The sequence below is a fragment of the Delphinapterus leucas genome, chromosome 8 (genome assembly GCF_059928025.1).
Source record: "Delphinapterus leucas isolate spDelLeu-1000000601 "Yukka" chromosome 8, BTC_Dleu_Yukka2, whole genome shotgun sequence".
In the NCBI taxonomy this organism is placed as follows: Eukaryota; Metazoa; Chordata; class Mammalia; order Artiodactyla; family Monodontidae; genus Delphinapterus; species Delphinapterus leucas.
Window position 1 is genome coordinate 19,870,552 of NC_143136.1, and position 14,817 is coordinate 19,885,368.

General features: G+C 54.9%; 1 protein-coding gene across 8 annotated transcripts in view; it reads left to right on the top strand.

Annotated features, from left to right (window-relative positions):
* The window catches only part of TNS1 (tensin 1), a 238,877-nt gene that overhangs the window by 114,486 nt on the left and 109,574 nt on the right, over window positions 1–14,817 (top strand). For all 8 annotated transcript variants that reach the window (XM_089916383.1, XM_089916382.1, XM_089916375.1 and 5 more), the window contains one exon: window positions 6,953–6,994. In XM_089916383.1, coding sequence (XP_089772509.1) covers window positions 6,953–6,994 — 42 coding nt within the window. The remainder of the gene's footprint in view (window positions 1–6,952; window positions 6,995–14,817) is intronic.

Here is a 14,817-nt window from a genome sequence, read left to right on the forward strand (position 1 = left end):
GGTGGCCTGGAGGGGAGGGCGCAGGCCTGGGGAGGAGATAGAGCCAGGGCAGTGGCCCCTTCCTCCCCGGGACCCCCCTGCCCAGGGCTTGAGGCTCAGTCTGGGAGGCCAGTGTCTTCAAGCCATGCTGGGGCTCTGCCCCTTTCACCCCGGGCCTTGTACTGGCCCAGTCCCCGCCCCCCACCCCCATGGCCAGGGCATTTCGTAGCTGCCTGACCGTGAGCACCCTCGGGTCCTGGAGGGGTGCACTGCTCACCCTGGCTTCCAAGCCACGCCCTGCTCCACTAGGCTGGGCCTCCCAGCCTGCCGTTGCCTCGCTGGCGGGGGCCGACTGGGTGTTTCTTGATGGAGCCCACTGGACTCGCAATGTGACCTCCGAGGTGCTGGGCTGTCCACAGACGGGGAGCCATCTGGCTGTGTCCTCAGTCATGCGGCATGCGGGCTGGATCCCCCTGGGATCATTGTCTCCATCATTCTTGACCCCTCTGGTGTCTCCTGAGTGGCCAGGGCTCAGAGGATGGCTGCGTCCTGGTTACGGGTTCCTCAAGTGGGTCCCAGAGGGCGAGCAGCAGACAGAGCTGAGGGCAGGATCCCTGGCTCTGTGAAGGGCAGGAAGGGGACTGGTGCCCTCCCATGTTTTGGGTGGGGGAGAGAAGTAGAGGTTGGAGGGAGCGTCGGTTCAAATGAGGTGGGGATGAGGACCTGTAGGTTTCAGGGTGCCTGATGGCCCCTTGTCTCTAGGCTTTGGGGCTCTTCCCCCCTTGCTTCTTCCCCCATTACTATTAGTGTTACTGCACATTTCCTGCTTGCCTTAAGCTCCCTACCCTTCACCTCCCCCTGGTCCCTCTCCTACTCAGGCACCTTCAGTGGCTCCCCAGTGCTGGCAGCTAAAAGTCTTAACTCCTCTGCTGGGCATTCAGAGTTGCCCATCGTCCAGCCTGGAAAGAGACTTTTTGGCCAGTCTGCCTCCCTCATCTCCTAACACGTGCCCCTCGGTGCTGTCTCTTCCCTTCCCCCACTCTGTGTCCCAGCCAAAGGGGATTCTTTTGACATGGAAAGCCCTCCCACCTCCATGCCTTGTTTGTGTGGTTATTTCCACCTGAAAAGCCCTTTTCCCATCTCCACCTTCAAAACCTTATCCATGGACCTAGTGAGCTCCAGGCTCTGAGCAGAGCCCCAGAGCTTCTCGATGCAAATGACCCTTGTGCTTCCTGCCCTCATGGGGCTTGCGGGGGAGTCGGTGAGACACACAGTAGACAAACAGAAGCAATGCGTCCTCGAGGACTGGCTCGGGTACACCTCCTCCGTGGAGCCTGGCTGGGCCCCCCGAGCTCTCTCTGTGCTCTCACAAGTGGGGGCCTCATCCGGCCGTGGGGACAGTGTGGCGTGCTGGGAAGAGCAGGTATTGGAGTCAGGCTGATTCAGGTATCAGTCCTGGCACCGTCACTTGATAGATGTGCCATCTTGGATCTCACAGGATTGTTGAAGGGCTGCCTGAGATCCTGTAAGATGAGGATGCTAATAACCTACCTCAGGGGGGTCATGAAGGGTCATAACGCACACAAGGGCTTAGAACCGTGCCAGGTACACAGTGAAAACTGGCAACTACCATTTATACTTCTGCCAATACTACTACTTCTAGCTGTTCGGCTTTGGGCAAGTTGCTTAAATTCTCTGAGCCTATTTACCTCAAAAACTTGTCAACAAGATTAAATAAAATAACGTCTATAAAGCAGCCAGCTCAGTGGCCAAGAGTGGGTCCTCTGCAAACCCCAGTTTCCTTCCTTGCCACGTATCTTCTGGTGTCATTCGAGGTGGGTGCCTGGAGTTATTGGGACAGGGACGTGTAGCAGGTGTCAGCAAGAGCGTCTCTGGAAACACCCAAGTGTTGTATCCAGTCGTGTTCTGAGGTGTTGGGGGTTAGGACGTCAGCACAAGGACTCTGGGGTATACGGTTCAGCTCATAACACTTAGCGAAAAAAGCCAGAGACAAAAAGGCAAATATTGTATGATTCCTTTTGTATGAGATACCTAGAATAGGCATATTCATAGAGACAGAAAGTAGATTAGAGGTTATTAGGGGAGACAGGGGAATTATTGTCTAATGGGTGTCGGGTTTCTGTTTGGGATAATTAAAATGTTCTGGAAATGGATAGTGGAGATGACTGTACAGTATTGTTAGAGTACTCAGTGCCACTGAGTTACACTTAGAAATGGTTAAAATGGTAAATTTTATGTTATGTGCATTTTATTTTTATGTGCATTAAAAAAAAGGGACTAGCAAGATATAGGGGGAAAAACCCTTTTTTGCTCAGGATTATATGAAATGCTCGATTCAGAGGCTCAAGTGGTTCTAGTTTAGGCTGAGACCAAGGCTATCCTCCGGTCCTGGGGGCCAGGTGGATGTGGGTGTGGGAAGCCTCTCTGGAGGGCTGGGATTTCATGTAAACAATCCTGAGACTGGAGGATGGGAGTGTCACCCAGTTGGGGACCAGGCCCTGCCACTCGTCAGGTAGTGAGGTGATGGGGGCAGTGGGAGGCGGGTTGGGTTTTCACCTACAGCTCTCCCCTTGCCAGCTGATTGACCCTGGATAAGTGTTATGACCTCTTCGAGCCTCCATTTCTTCATCTGTAAAATGGGAGCAATATTACTGACTCTGCAGTGTTGGAGGGTCTCAGAGACATAGGCATATGGTAGGATTGACTCCCCTGCTCATAGTAGGTGCTTAACAAATGGCAATGATTTTACCACTGGTGGTGACAGGTGCTTCCTTTCCTCAGAACTTGAGTTTCTTTCATCTTTCCACAAATCTTTTGTGCGTACCTACTGTGTGCTGGGACCAGCGTGATGAACAAGACATGCTCCCTGCCCTCATGGCATTTGATTTCTAGAGGGGGAAACATTATAGACAAGAAAATAAACACATCTATTATTACAAATTGTAATTAGGTCTGTGAAGGAAGACATAGGAGTTCAGGAGAGAGAATAACTCTGTGTAATCTCTGTGTGTGTGTGTGTGTGTGTGTGTGTGTGTGTGTGTGTAACTTAAGGGAGTCAGAGAGGGCCTCTCTCTGGGGTGGTGGCATTTAAGCCAAAGCCAGAAGGAGAGGAAGGACCCAGCTATGCAGAGAGCTGGGCTAAGAACATCCAGGCAGAGGGAACAGTATAAACAGAGCCCCTGGGGAAGAACAGAGCCAGGTGTGTCCCAAGGACTGAGAGGAATCTACCCCTTGCGTGTGGCTTTGGGTCCTGGATGAGGGGGATGGGCACAGAATGATGGTGGGGAGAAGGGCAGGGGCCAGGCCGTGCAGAGAGCTCTTTGCTTGGGCTGCCTGCTGACTGGTGCTTTAGACCCTCCTGTCCTGGGGGAGTCTCCGAGGCTGTGCCCTGTTGTTGGCACTGTGCCTGGGGACCTTTGAAATTGAGAAAATATTAGTGGTGGGGGGCTGATGAATGCCAGGCATTGGCCTCGATCGGGCCTGCTAACACTCACATCCCGGCATCCCCGGCTCTCTAATTGCGGAGCCGCACTGTTCTGCTGCAGTGGCCTTGGGCAAGTTGTTACCCTTTCTATGCCTTCGTTTCTTCCTCTGTGAAATGGAGATAATAACCCAAATGTATAACCCATACATTTAAAAAATATATATTTATTTATTTGGCTGTGCCGGGTCTTAGTTGCAGCACGCGGGACCTTCGTTGCCGCATGCGGGATCTTTTAGTTGCGGCATGTGGGATCTAGTTCCCCGACCAGGGATCGAACCCGGGCCCCCTGCATTGGGAGTGTGGAGTCTTAACCACTGGACCACCAGGGAAGTCCCAACCCATACACTTTCTATTAGGATCAAATGAGTCCAGGGAAAGGGCTTAGGACAGTAACAGACACATAGGCACATCCCATAAGCTTCCTGTTACCACTCCCGTTGTGTATGGCTCTGTGGAAATTCGTGTTTACAGGAGAGTTGACACAGCAGAGAGGGCAGGAGCATATCTCTGCCTGGAGCCAGACTGCTGGGTTTGCATCCTGCCTTCTCTGCTGGACAGTTGATTAACCTCTGTGCCTTGGTCTCCTCATCCATAAAACAGATGCTCAGGGTGGTTGTGAGAATGGAGTGAGTTAATTTACGCCAAGTACAAAGCACAGGGCCTGCCCTGTAGCAAGCGCGATGGAAGTATTTGATGTTGCTGCTACTTTTATTGCTGTTATAGTTTTCAGAATGGAAAGGCTGACCTGGGTGCTCATGCGCAGTAGAGGGAGACCCGGGGAGGAGGCTTACCTGAGGCCGACTTCCTGGGCCTGAGCCCTGAAATCCTACACTGCCAGCCCTGGGGAGGCTTCCTAGCTGGGGTCCCCAGGGCCAGTAGGAGCGGTCACTGCTGGCCACAGGGCACGGGCCAGAGTGGCAGGGGGCCCTGGCTCTGCCTGGCACATTCCAGGCTCCTGAGAGGGTGGCCAGGGGCCAGGGTGCCGGAGGGAAGGAGAGAGCCTTTTAAGGAAACATTTCTCTGCTTAAAAAAAAAAAAGAGAGACAAGAAACACTGAAACACACAACAAAGTTAGTGGGCTGGCTGGCCAGCTGTCCTGGAATGCACAGCTGTGGGTGGTGGGTGGAGGAGGCCACTGGGGGGCAGCAGGCCACGAGGGGCACCCAGGCATCAGGCCCTCGGACTGGGGGTCCTCAGCTGCCGCTCAGATCTCAGTCCTCGGCGGGGACAGGGAAGGGACCTGGGCTCAGGTCCCATTTTTTTCCACTGCCTTGGGGTGGTGCTGGGGTAGCAGCTCTCCCTCTTGTCTCAGAGGAAACCTGTCCATCCTGCCCTTGCCTCAAAATGTGTCCGTAACGCCCTCTCTCACTTCCCCAAATCCCAGTCCCGAATGGAGACTAGACACTCACTCTCGTGGATTGCAGGTGGAGACGGTGGTGGTGGACATGGCTGGCCCATGGCTGGCCCGTTGCTGCGAGGCCGTGGCGGTAGCCAGCAGCATGCCCTCCTCTTGCAGCTGATCCCACATTTAGGTTCCCAGCCTCATCCCAGCTCTAGCTCCAAGGAAAGGAGCAGATCAGGGCGCGCTGCTCTGTGGATTGACCCGCTCCCACCCCGGCTTGAGGGCCCATGGGTGATAGGAGGAGTGGGGACAGGAGACGCTGGGAGCCTGGCCCCATGAGGTTGAAACCTACAAGCCTCAGAGTGGGATTTGGGGCTGGGGGCAGGGGGAGACAGGCAGGAGACCACTGCTGGATGCGGGACTCCTGCCCTCAAGGTGCCTAGGGGATAGCAGTGTCCCCGTGGCTGAGACCTTGTCGGGTGGGCAGGGTGCCCTGAAGGCTGCAGCCACCTCCGGACTTTCCTGCCCTTCTGGCCTGTTCTTCTGGCATCCTCCACCCCACCCTTGGCCACTGATCAGCTGTGTGACCTTGGACAAGTTGTTTAACTTCTCTGTGCCCCCTGTACCTCAAACGGAGGTGTAATAGTACCTACCTTATTGGGTTGTTGAAAGGATTACATGAGTTAACATGGGTAAGGCATTGATAATAATACCTGTGCACATTCAGTATGCATTATATATGTTAGATATTGTTCCTTCCTTTTTTTTTTTTTTTGGCTTCACATGTGATTCTCCCAAGTCCTAGAGTAATGCTGAGTACAGGGTGATAGGCACTGAGGTTCAGCTCAGGCTTCTTTGCTGGAGAATGAGGTGGGCAGGGAGCCTGCGGTGTGGCTGGGTCAAGAACCCAGGGATGCTAACTCCCAGCCTCTCCACCCCTTCCAGAGCCCGGGGCACACTGTCCCACAGGTATGGTTCCCTTCTAGGCGGGTATGTCAAGCCGGGGTGATCCCTGGGGCTGGTCAGATGCTAGAACAGGGTCAGGTGAAGGAAGGGCCCAGCTGAGGGTGAGGCCTCTGTGAACAGCCAGCTGTAGCCCGGGCTGTCGGCTGGGGCGAGGGCCCGGGTTGCCTACTGTTTGAGGAGGCAGCCCCCCACTCTTTGGCGATCCACGGCTTATGTCCAGACACCCTCATGCCCGGAGCGGGGGGTGGCGGGGGGGAGAGCTTCCCCCGCCGTCCCCTCTGTGGGCCCCCTGCCTGGTGTTTGGGTCAGGAATTGGAGCCAAGGTTGAGGTATGAGCTCCAAGAAAAACGTGTCCCAGCTAGAAGAAAGGAACACATTGAGTCTCTGATAAAGGCCCCTGCTAATTGTCAGGGTAGTGGTTTGGCTGCCCGGCCCCTGGGGAGGGAGTGTTATCTCAGGGTAGGGAGCAGACCAGCCCCCTCCCTGCCCTCTCCCTCCATCTTGAGGCCACATGGCCACCCCCTCCCCCATTAGAGAAGAAGCCAAGGCTGATGACAGTCATAGCTCACCCGCCGAGGGGGCTTGCACTCTTCAAGGCCTTCCACATCTGTTAGCGATGTGGCCGCCTTCGGAAGAGTCGACGGGCCCTTCCCCAGCCTGTTTCCCTGCACGGTCTGGGAAACTCTGCCAGTTGTCTGCAGCTGTGACCTTTGGGTGAGGTACCTTGGCATTTGGGAGAATGGAGGAGGTGACTCTTCCTTTTCTGGAGGTCTTAAACACGGTTTTTGAAAAAATTAAAACAAATCTTACCATATTGTAGAAAATTTAGAACATAGAGCAAAGAAAAAAAAAATTTATTCTTATTACCTTAACCCTGGTGCTTTGACCTCCAGTTTTTCCGTATATTTTTTTATGGAGTTTAAAAAATGGGACTTGCATTTCACTTTTGCCTTCTGCCGCTGCCCCCACCCCCTGAGTGTTATTGCCGAAGCAGCTTTCCGTGTTGCTCCATAGTCCTCCCGCTGGAGAGTGTCGGTGTTTGTGAACTGAAGGGAGGGGTGTCCAGCACGGGGTGGCGGGGAGCGGAATGATCTCAGGAGGCCTTGGTTTTCTATGGGGATGAAGATGCTAACCTTGCCCTTTCTCTGTTCCTCCCACAGGTGGCTGCTCCCTGCATTCCTCCATCCAGCCATGAACTGGTGGTGAGTGACAGTCCATTCCTGCCAGCCCCGCCTCTCCCCTCTTTCCTCAGCTCCCGCTGCAGCTTGCTTGAGACCCAAGTATGCTGGTAGCCCCCATGGGTGCTGGGCCATTAGGTAATGATGAGGAAGGGGCCATGTCCCGAGGCCGAAGCTGAACTGGGAGGAAGTGAGTCATGAGGTCCTTTCATGACTTCATGAGATGCGGGGCCTCCTATTTCAATCTTGAGACTTAAGTCCTTGGAAAAACCCATAAAAGGACATCTCGCCTGTTTCTAGGCCTGGCCAGGTGCCTGTTGTCCTGGGGCTTACAGAACCAGGGAATGGCATCTCCTTCCACCCGCCTGGTCCCTGGTCAGGTACCCTTTGGCTGGAGGCAGGGGGAAGGATGGCGTGACCCACAAGAGTCCAGACACCTGGGCAGTTGCTCACATTCAGGTGGCCTGTTCCACCTCCAGTCTCCTTCGCTGACTCTGCTTTTCTGCCTTCTCTCCGCGTCCCCCGCTCTTCCCTCTCTCCCCCAATCAGGTTTCCGGAAAAGCATGGATGGGGCAGGACTTCTGTGTGTTGTGGGCTGTGGAGAGAGGCCTGCTCCAGACCCATCCCAGCTGGGCTGATTTGGAATTTGTCCCTCCCTGCCCTCTCCCTGCCTTCCTTCCCTTCAGAGGTCTCTCTTGCTCCCCAGCCCAGCGCAGGAGGCAGGCGGGGCCCTGGAGCCTGGAGAGGGAAGCTCCTGCCTGCGTGCAGGTGCCTGTGTGGGCGTTTGCGCGTGGGGTGCGTCACGGAGGGCCCCTGTGGGCACCATCCGACTGGCTGGTGTGGAGGTGCCTGTGGTGACACTGATGCGGGTGGGAGTCCGGGGGAGGCGGCACGGGTGCCACAGGACCCAGGCAGTTGGAGGCATCTGCACACCCGTGAGGTATCCAGCTTGGATACTGGAATCTCGCTCAGGTCTCCTGGCCTTTTCTCCTCCAACACCCGTTTGCCGCATGACAATGGGCCAGTCCCTGCCCTCTTTCTGAACCTCAGTTTCCCTCTCCGTCAAAGAGAGGGGTTGCACTGGATGCTCCAAAGGCTTTCTCTGTGCTGACACATATCCCCGCCCCCGCCCCTCCCCGCCACCGTTCAGGGTCATCGATGGAATGAAATAAAGTATGCAAAAAAAAGTATGCAAAAGTGCTTGTGACTCTTAGCTGTCTTTGGACCCAGAACAGTGTCCCTGCTCTCTGCCCTCCCAGCCCAGGCTCTGCTTAGCTCTTTGCCTTCCTTGCATCGGCTTCTCTTTCCTAATCTCACTGGGCTCAAACCCTTCCGGGCCTCGGCACTGCCTGGCTGTGCCGCTCCAGATGTGGAGTATTATTCGCGCAGAGCTCAGTTGAAGGTCATCTGACAACAGCAGGGGGTGGGAGTGGGGTGCTGTGGGGATGAGGCCAGAGTGCAGGCCTGGTTTGGAACTGCCAGGGAGAAATCCCTCTGGGGCTGTGGAGGGACACAGTCGGGGGCGGGCGGGGAGGGGTGGGGTGGCGAGCCTACGTCTCATCATTTCAACCCAACTTCCCCTTCACTGCTGAGAACAGAACGTCCTTGGCTGGTCTAGTATGTCTGGGGGTCTCTGGGATTTAGGCCTCTCCAGGCATAAGCCAGACGCCTGACCCCTGGGAGTCTTGTGAACTTTGTTTAGGCGAGGAAGGGTCAGGGGTTGGAACAGAAGGGAATAGGTTGGCATTGTGGCTGGAGGGATTGCAGTCAGATACCAGAAGGGACTCCTGCCTGAGCCAGGCTGTGGAAGCTTCCCATCTCTGTGACGTGCCCCATCTGGGCAGGGGGCCTCTGATCTTCGCAGAGGTTGAATCAGACATCTGGTGGTGGAGTGCTTGTGACACCAGAGGTTTCCCCACCTGAGTCAGGACCTGACCCCTCCCAAGCAGTGGTCAAAGAGCGAGGGAGTTCCACTACCTCCCTCTGGATCCCGGCTCCCCAGGCCCCGAGTCTGTGGCTGTGGACACATTGCTTAACCTCTCTGGACCTCAGTTTCCCCTCTGCGGGTTGGGAGTTAGTAATAGTACCTACCTAATAAGGCTGTGAGGAAAATGAAAGGAGCAAATTAACTCATTGAATTAATCTGTATTCAGAATCCTCCAGTGGCTGCCCACCACTTGGAGTAAAGGCCCAGGTTCTTCCATGGGTCTACACAACCCTGCACAATAGACAGATTTCCTCTCTGACCTCATCTTCAGAGACTGCCTCGTTCACTCACTCTGCCTCAACTACCTGGCCTTCTTGCTGGTCCTTGAACATACCAGGAAGATGCTGCCTCAGGGCCTTTGCACTTGCAAAGCTTTTCCTGCAGGTACTTGCCAGACTCTTTCCCTCCTTGAGGTCTTTACTCAAGTGTCAGATTTCCCTTCCCCCAGCAACCCTCTCTCCCTTCCCTGCTTTCTTTGCCCCTCAGCATGTGTCACCATCTTACTTGCTTATCTTGTTTAAAAGACTCCCCCCATGTTTAGCATGTGAACTCTGTGATGACAAGGGACTTCTGTCCTTTGTGTTCATTGCTGTATCCCCACTGTGTGGCACATAGTAGGTGCTCAATGCATGTTTATGGAGTGGCTGGAAGAAAGGCATTCAGCCAGATGCGCGGCACAGATTAGGTGCTCAATAAATAGGACAGCTGTCCTCTATCCCTTACTGGTGGGCCGTGGGGGCCTATTAGGGGGGCCAGCCTCCAGCTGGAAACTCTGCTGCTGTCCCCAGGGAGGGAAAGTGGCCCAGGGGAAGCCGGGAGAAAGTTTGGCTTCCCCCAGAGAGCACTCAGCACCTGTTTCCTCACGGCAGGCAGGCAGGCAGGCAGGCGAGTGCTTTGAGCAGGTTCACAAGGGGGAGGAAAGGGCGGGTTTTATTTTTCCTTCCTTTTCCCTTTGCTGCCTGCCTTCAGCCTCTGTAGGGCTGGTCTCTGGCCTCCCCGCCCCTTCCCTCTTGCTTCACACTGTGTGTCTGTGTGTTTGTCAAGTTTTCTCCATGCCCCCAGCTCTCCCTCTGGCCTTCTCACCCATCTTACTTCAGTCCTACCCCCCTGGGATTGGGACCACTCATCCCTGGGCCTAGGATTTCTGTCAGCCTCTGTGCCCTGCCAGCCAGGGCAGAGTGGCTTAATCTTCAACCCATGTTTTCGTCTTACTTAACAGATGTTGCCCAAGGCCTTGGGTAGAAGGCTCCTAGGGTCACCTCCCTGCTGTGGGGTCCACCGGCGGGGGCAAGATGGAGAGGGGTGAGGGTGTGTTTGCCGTGGACACTCCTGATCCTTGGAAAGTGCTGAAGCAGCTTTTCTCAACTTCTGACAAATAAGAGTCAAACGGAATTTCCCAAGGGTGATCGCCAAGTGGAGTGGCCACCCAGGTGGGCCAGATATGAGCCCTTCTGCACGCACGGCCTGGCACCCAGGAGACCTGGGGGTGGGGGGAGAGCCGTGTGGGCACTGCTTCTCGTCCCCAGGCCAGGCCCGTGGCAGATGCTTGAAATGTCCTGTGGAACGAAACCCATTGAGTCGCAGGTGGGGTGGAGAGTCTGCGGTGGGGGAGGGGGATGGGGGATGGGAACGCCAGGTTGGTTTCACCTATAATAGTAATCAGAGCAATAGCGAAAAGTTAACCCTTGTATGGAACTTTCTTTGCAGACCTTTGCTGTGAAAGCTGTACAAAAATAAACTCATTTATCCTTCACATTAATGCAGTGAGGGAGGTGCTGTGATGATCCCAATGTCTCAGATGAGGAACACAGATGAGGCCTAAGGCCACAGAGCTATTTGAAGGGGGCACTGGGACTTCAGCATGGTCCACACTCGTGACCATAATAATGACAAACGTGACTGGCTTGCACAGCAGCTGCAGTTTTCAGAACCCTTACCCTGACACCGGGCCAACCCGAGCCCACAGTGACTTGTGTGGAGGTCTGGACAGGTGTGAACCCTTCCTGGGGAGAGGAGCAGAGTGGGGCTCAGAAAGGCCAGGTGACCGATTCACAGCCGTGCAGCGGTGGCAAGGGCTGGGATCAAGACTGGGGTTTCGGATTCCTGGGCCTGCTTTCTCCCCGATACCCTCAGTACTTGCCGCTGATGTAAATAACCGATATTGCCAAGTGGGCTTCTCCTGGATTTCTTCTTCTAAACAGTGCCAGCCATGAGCTAGCTTCTCCATTTGCCAGCGGGCCTGGGATTTAGGGGCAGGTCTATCCATCCATCTATCTGCCATCCATCCTACCAACAAACACCTCCTGAACGCCTGCCTTGTGCCAGGACTGTTCTCATGCTGGAGCTGCAAGGTTCCTTTCTGCTGAGTGCCAGGGCTTCTGGAAGGCAGGTGGAGATGCAGTAGGCACAGAGCCATAGGAGTGAGAGGACTGGAGGCCATCTAGTCAAATCCTGCTCTTTCCCAGCAGAGGAAACTGAGGCCTTGGGATTTTTTTTTTTTTTTGCTCTAATTCATTTCAAAAATTATGGTAAAATACACATAACATAAAAATTACCATCTTAACCATTTCTGAGTGCACAGTCAGTGGATTAAATACATCCATTTCATTGTACAACAATCACCACCATCCACCTCCAGAAGGCTTTTCATCTTGTAAAACAAAAAACTCTGCACCCATTAAATAATAACTCCCCAGTCCCTGCTAACCACCATTCTACTTTCTGTCTCTGTGAATCTGACTACTCAAGTACCTCATGTAAGTGGATTCATACAATATTTGTCCTTTTGTGACTGTCTTATTACACCTAGCATAAAGTCCTCAAGGTTCACCCACGTTGTAGCATGTGTCAGAATGTCCTTCCTTTTTAAGGCTGAATAATATTCCAGTGTGTGTATATACCACATTTTACGGATTCATTCATCTGTCAATGGACACCTGGGTTATTTCCGTGTTTTAGTTACTGTGACTGATGCTGCTGTGAACATGGGTGTGTAAATATCTCTTCGAGTCCCTGCTTTCCGTTACTTTGCGTATATACTCAAAAGTTGAACTGCTGGATTATATAGTAATTCTGTTTTTGATTTTTTTGGAGGAACATACTGTTTCCCACAGCGGCTGTACCATCTTATATTCCCACCAGTAGCGCACAGAGGATCTAATTTCTCCACATCTTTGCGAAAACTCTCTTCTTTTCTCTTGTCTTGTCTTCTCTCCTCTCCTCTTCTTTTTCTTTTCTTTTTTCTTTTTTTTTTTTTATAGTAGCCATCCTAATGGTTGTGAGGTGGTGGTCCTGAGATTTTCAAATGACTTTCTCAAGGTGCCCCTGGGGCGAGGAGGCATCACGCTGCCTCATGGAAGAAGAGAAGGGAGCAGAGAAGCACGTGGAGCCCCGCAGCCTGGCGCTGCCATCTGGCTCTCCATCAGGGAGAGTGGCCAAAAGTTGCTTTAGTTCATTCGAACTCCCAGCCCTGATGCATTTCATCCGAGGGCACTGAGGTGGCCATGGGTGGCCATCTTTGGGAGATTCTGGAAAATGGAACAATGCCAGGAGAAATGAGCCCGAGAGAGTCTTGATTCCAAGAGCGATGAGGGAGGTTGGAAATCCAGTTTGTGTACCACCTAGACTGCTTAGTCTGGAGAGGGAGAATACGGGCCGGTGCAGAATGGGAGAGAGAACGTCTTGAAGGACAAGCAGGCTTCCTTTCTGTTGCTCTCCTCTTAGGTGGAGGGTCTCATAAAGAGGGGGAGACTTGGATGCAAAGAAGAGCTTTCTAACACCTAAAAAGGCCCATTGGGGCTGTCTAAGGGAGTTGCTGTCACTGGAACACATACTCACTGACGCCTATTAGGGTGCAGTTGGGAGTTTCCCTCCCTGGGGGAAGCTTAGGTAGAAGTCCTCAGGGCCCACTGAGGCCCCGCCCTTAAGCTGGGCTGAGAAGGGACCTTAAGCTGGTCCCCGGAGGTCAAGGCACCTATGAATGTGCTTACCACCTCCCCTTTGACCCCCACTGGGAGAGGCCCCAGTTGGGTGAAGGGCCCTGCCCTCCAGGGACCCTGCTCAGTGTGGGAGAGAGAGAGAGAACTCTATGGTGGAAATGAATTAGTGCCCTCCTCGGGGGTTCTGACTGGAGGCGGCTTTGGGGCCCAGGGTGGGCTGCAGTCCGTCTCTGCTGCGCTGGTTGAGGAAGTCAGCCTGCTGTTCCAAGTCCAGGTTAAGATTTGAGCAAATGGAAGAGAGGAGGGAAGGAGAGAGGGCCTTCCAGAAGGTGGCAGGGCTGGAACAGAGAAGGGGTAGGGCCTTGGTGCAAATGACCAAGCCTGATGGCGGCCACAGCAAATCCAGTGCCCTCGCTGGGGGTATGAGGGGCCAGGCAATCTAGTCTCACCTCGGTGGGCCTGGCTGGGGTGCCTGTGGGAAGGGCCTGAGTGTGGGAATGGAGGCGGGATGGTGGGGAGTGATGAGATGGGAGCAGAGTCTGCAGGTAGGGGAGGGGGGAAGGCAGTGGTGTCTACCTGAGGAAGAGGCGGCCAGATAAGGGAGGAATCCAGAAGCCAGGTTGGGGAACTTGAACTTGACGAGCCAAGCACTAAGGGCCATTGTGGGTCCTTGAGTGGGGAAGTGGCCCAAAGCAGGCTTTGAGAGTGGGAATCTGCTGCCAGCGGTGGGTGTGGCTCGGTGGAGAGGCGGCTGCCAGGAGGAGGGCTGGGTAGACCAGACACGAGGCCGGGCGCAGGTGCTCAGCATGGGGTGGAGGATGTGTGCAAGGGCGGTCAGAGGGGCGTGGAAGAAGGGCCTGGGGAGGCACAGACTCTGAGTGCCCCGGCTGAGAGGGAGGAGAACAGCGTCCTCGGGGAGGGGAGCGTGGCAGGAGGGTGTGAGAAATATTCCAGCAGGACAGGGTGGGGCGGGGGAGGGAGTCCGCAGTTGCCCAGCCTCAGCAACCTGGAGTCGGGTGCTGGGTCCCTCAGGGTGAATTGTGGGGGGCCCTGAGGACAGGAGTGGGCTTGCCCAGTCCCCCCCCCCGGGGGTGCAGGGGAATCAAGCGTCATGTTCCATTTAATCACATCCAGCCTGTTCTTTTACTCTGGTGGCCTTGGCCTGCCTGGGAGAGGATGTGGCCCCTGGAGCGACTTCTCCCAAACACTCACGGGACCTGGGCTGCCGCAGCCCTCTCTCCAGCCCCTTGCGCTCCGTGTTGAAGCTCTCCCTTCCGGGGATGCTGGGAAATAACATGGGGCAAGGGGCTGACCTGCGCCCACGTGGAGCTCGCCAACCTCCCCGGAAACTCAGTTTTTCCTCATTCAGAGTGCTTCCCTGCTGCCTCTGCTGTGTGTTTTTGTTGTTACCAAGGTGCTGGTCCCCCGACTGGCTGTGGGGTCTGCTATGTGCCCTCCCAGCCACGCCCCCTCTAAGTGCCCTGTTAATGGTGCTTCCCTGCCCTTCCCTTTGGTTTTCAGTTCCCTCTCTTCATCTGCTTCGGGTTCTATTTTGAGAACGAGTGAGCCTAGAATATCGTGCTCTGGATGCTGGGGCTGAGGACATCCCAGCACCCGCCCCCCCCCGCCCCCCCCCCCCGCCGCCTCCTTTGCCAGCTCCCTTCCCCTCTTGACAGGCCGGCAGCGCTGGCCCTGACCTCACAGTCTGTCTGTCCAGTGGCAGTAGATGTGATGTCATGGGGTCTTTTTGTCCTGAAAAACTGCCCGGATTCCAGGCCTCCCAGGGGGCAAGAGTGGAGAGAGCTGGAGGGGTGGAAGGAGGGAGGGTGTGAGGAATTTCTGGACGGAATGTTCCCCTGGAGGCTGAGTCCGCATTCTGCGCCCCCCTCCCCCCAGTCCAGGGCTTGGGCACCTCCCCCCAC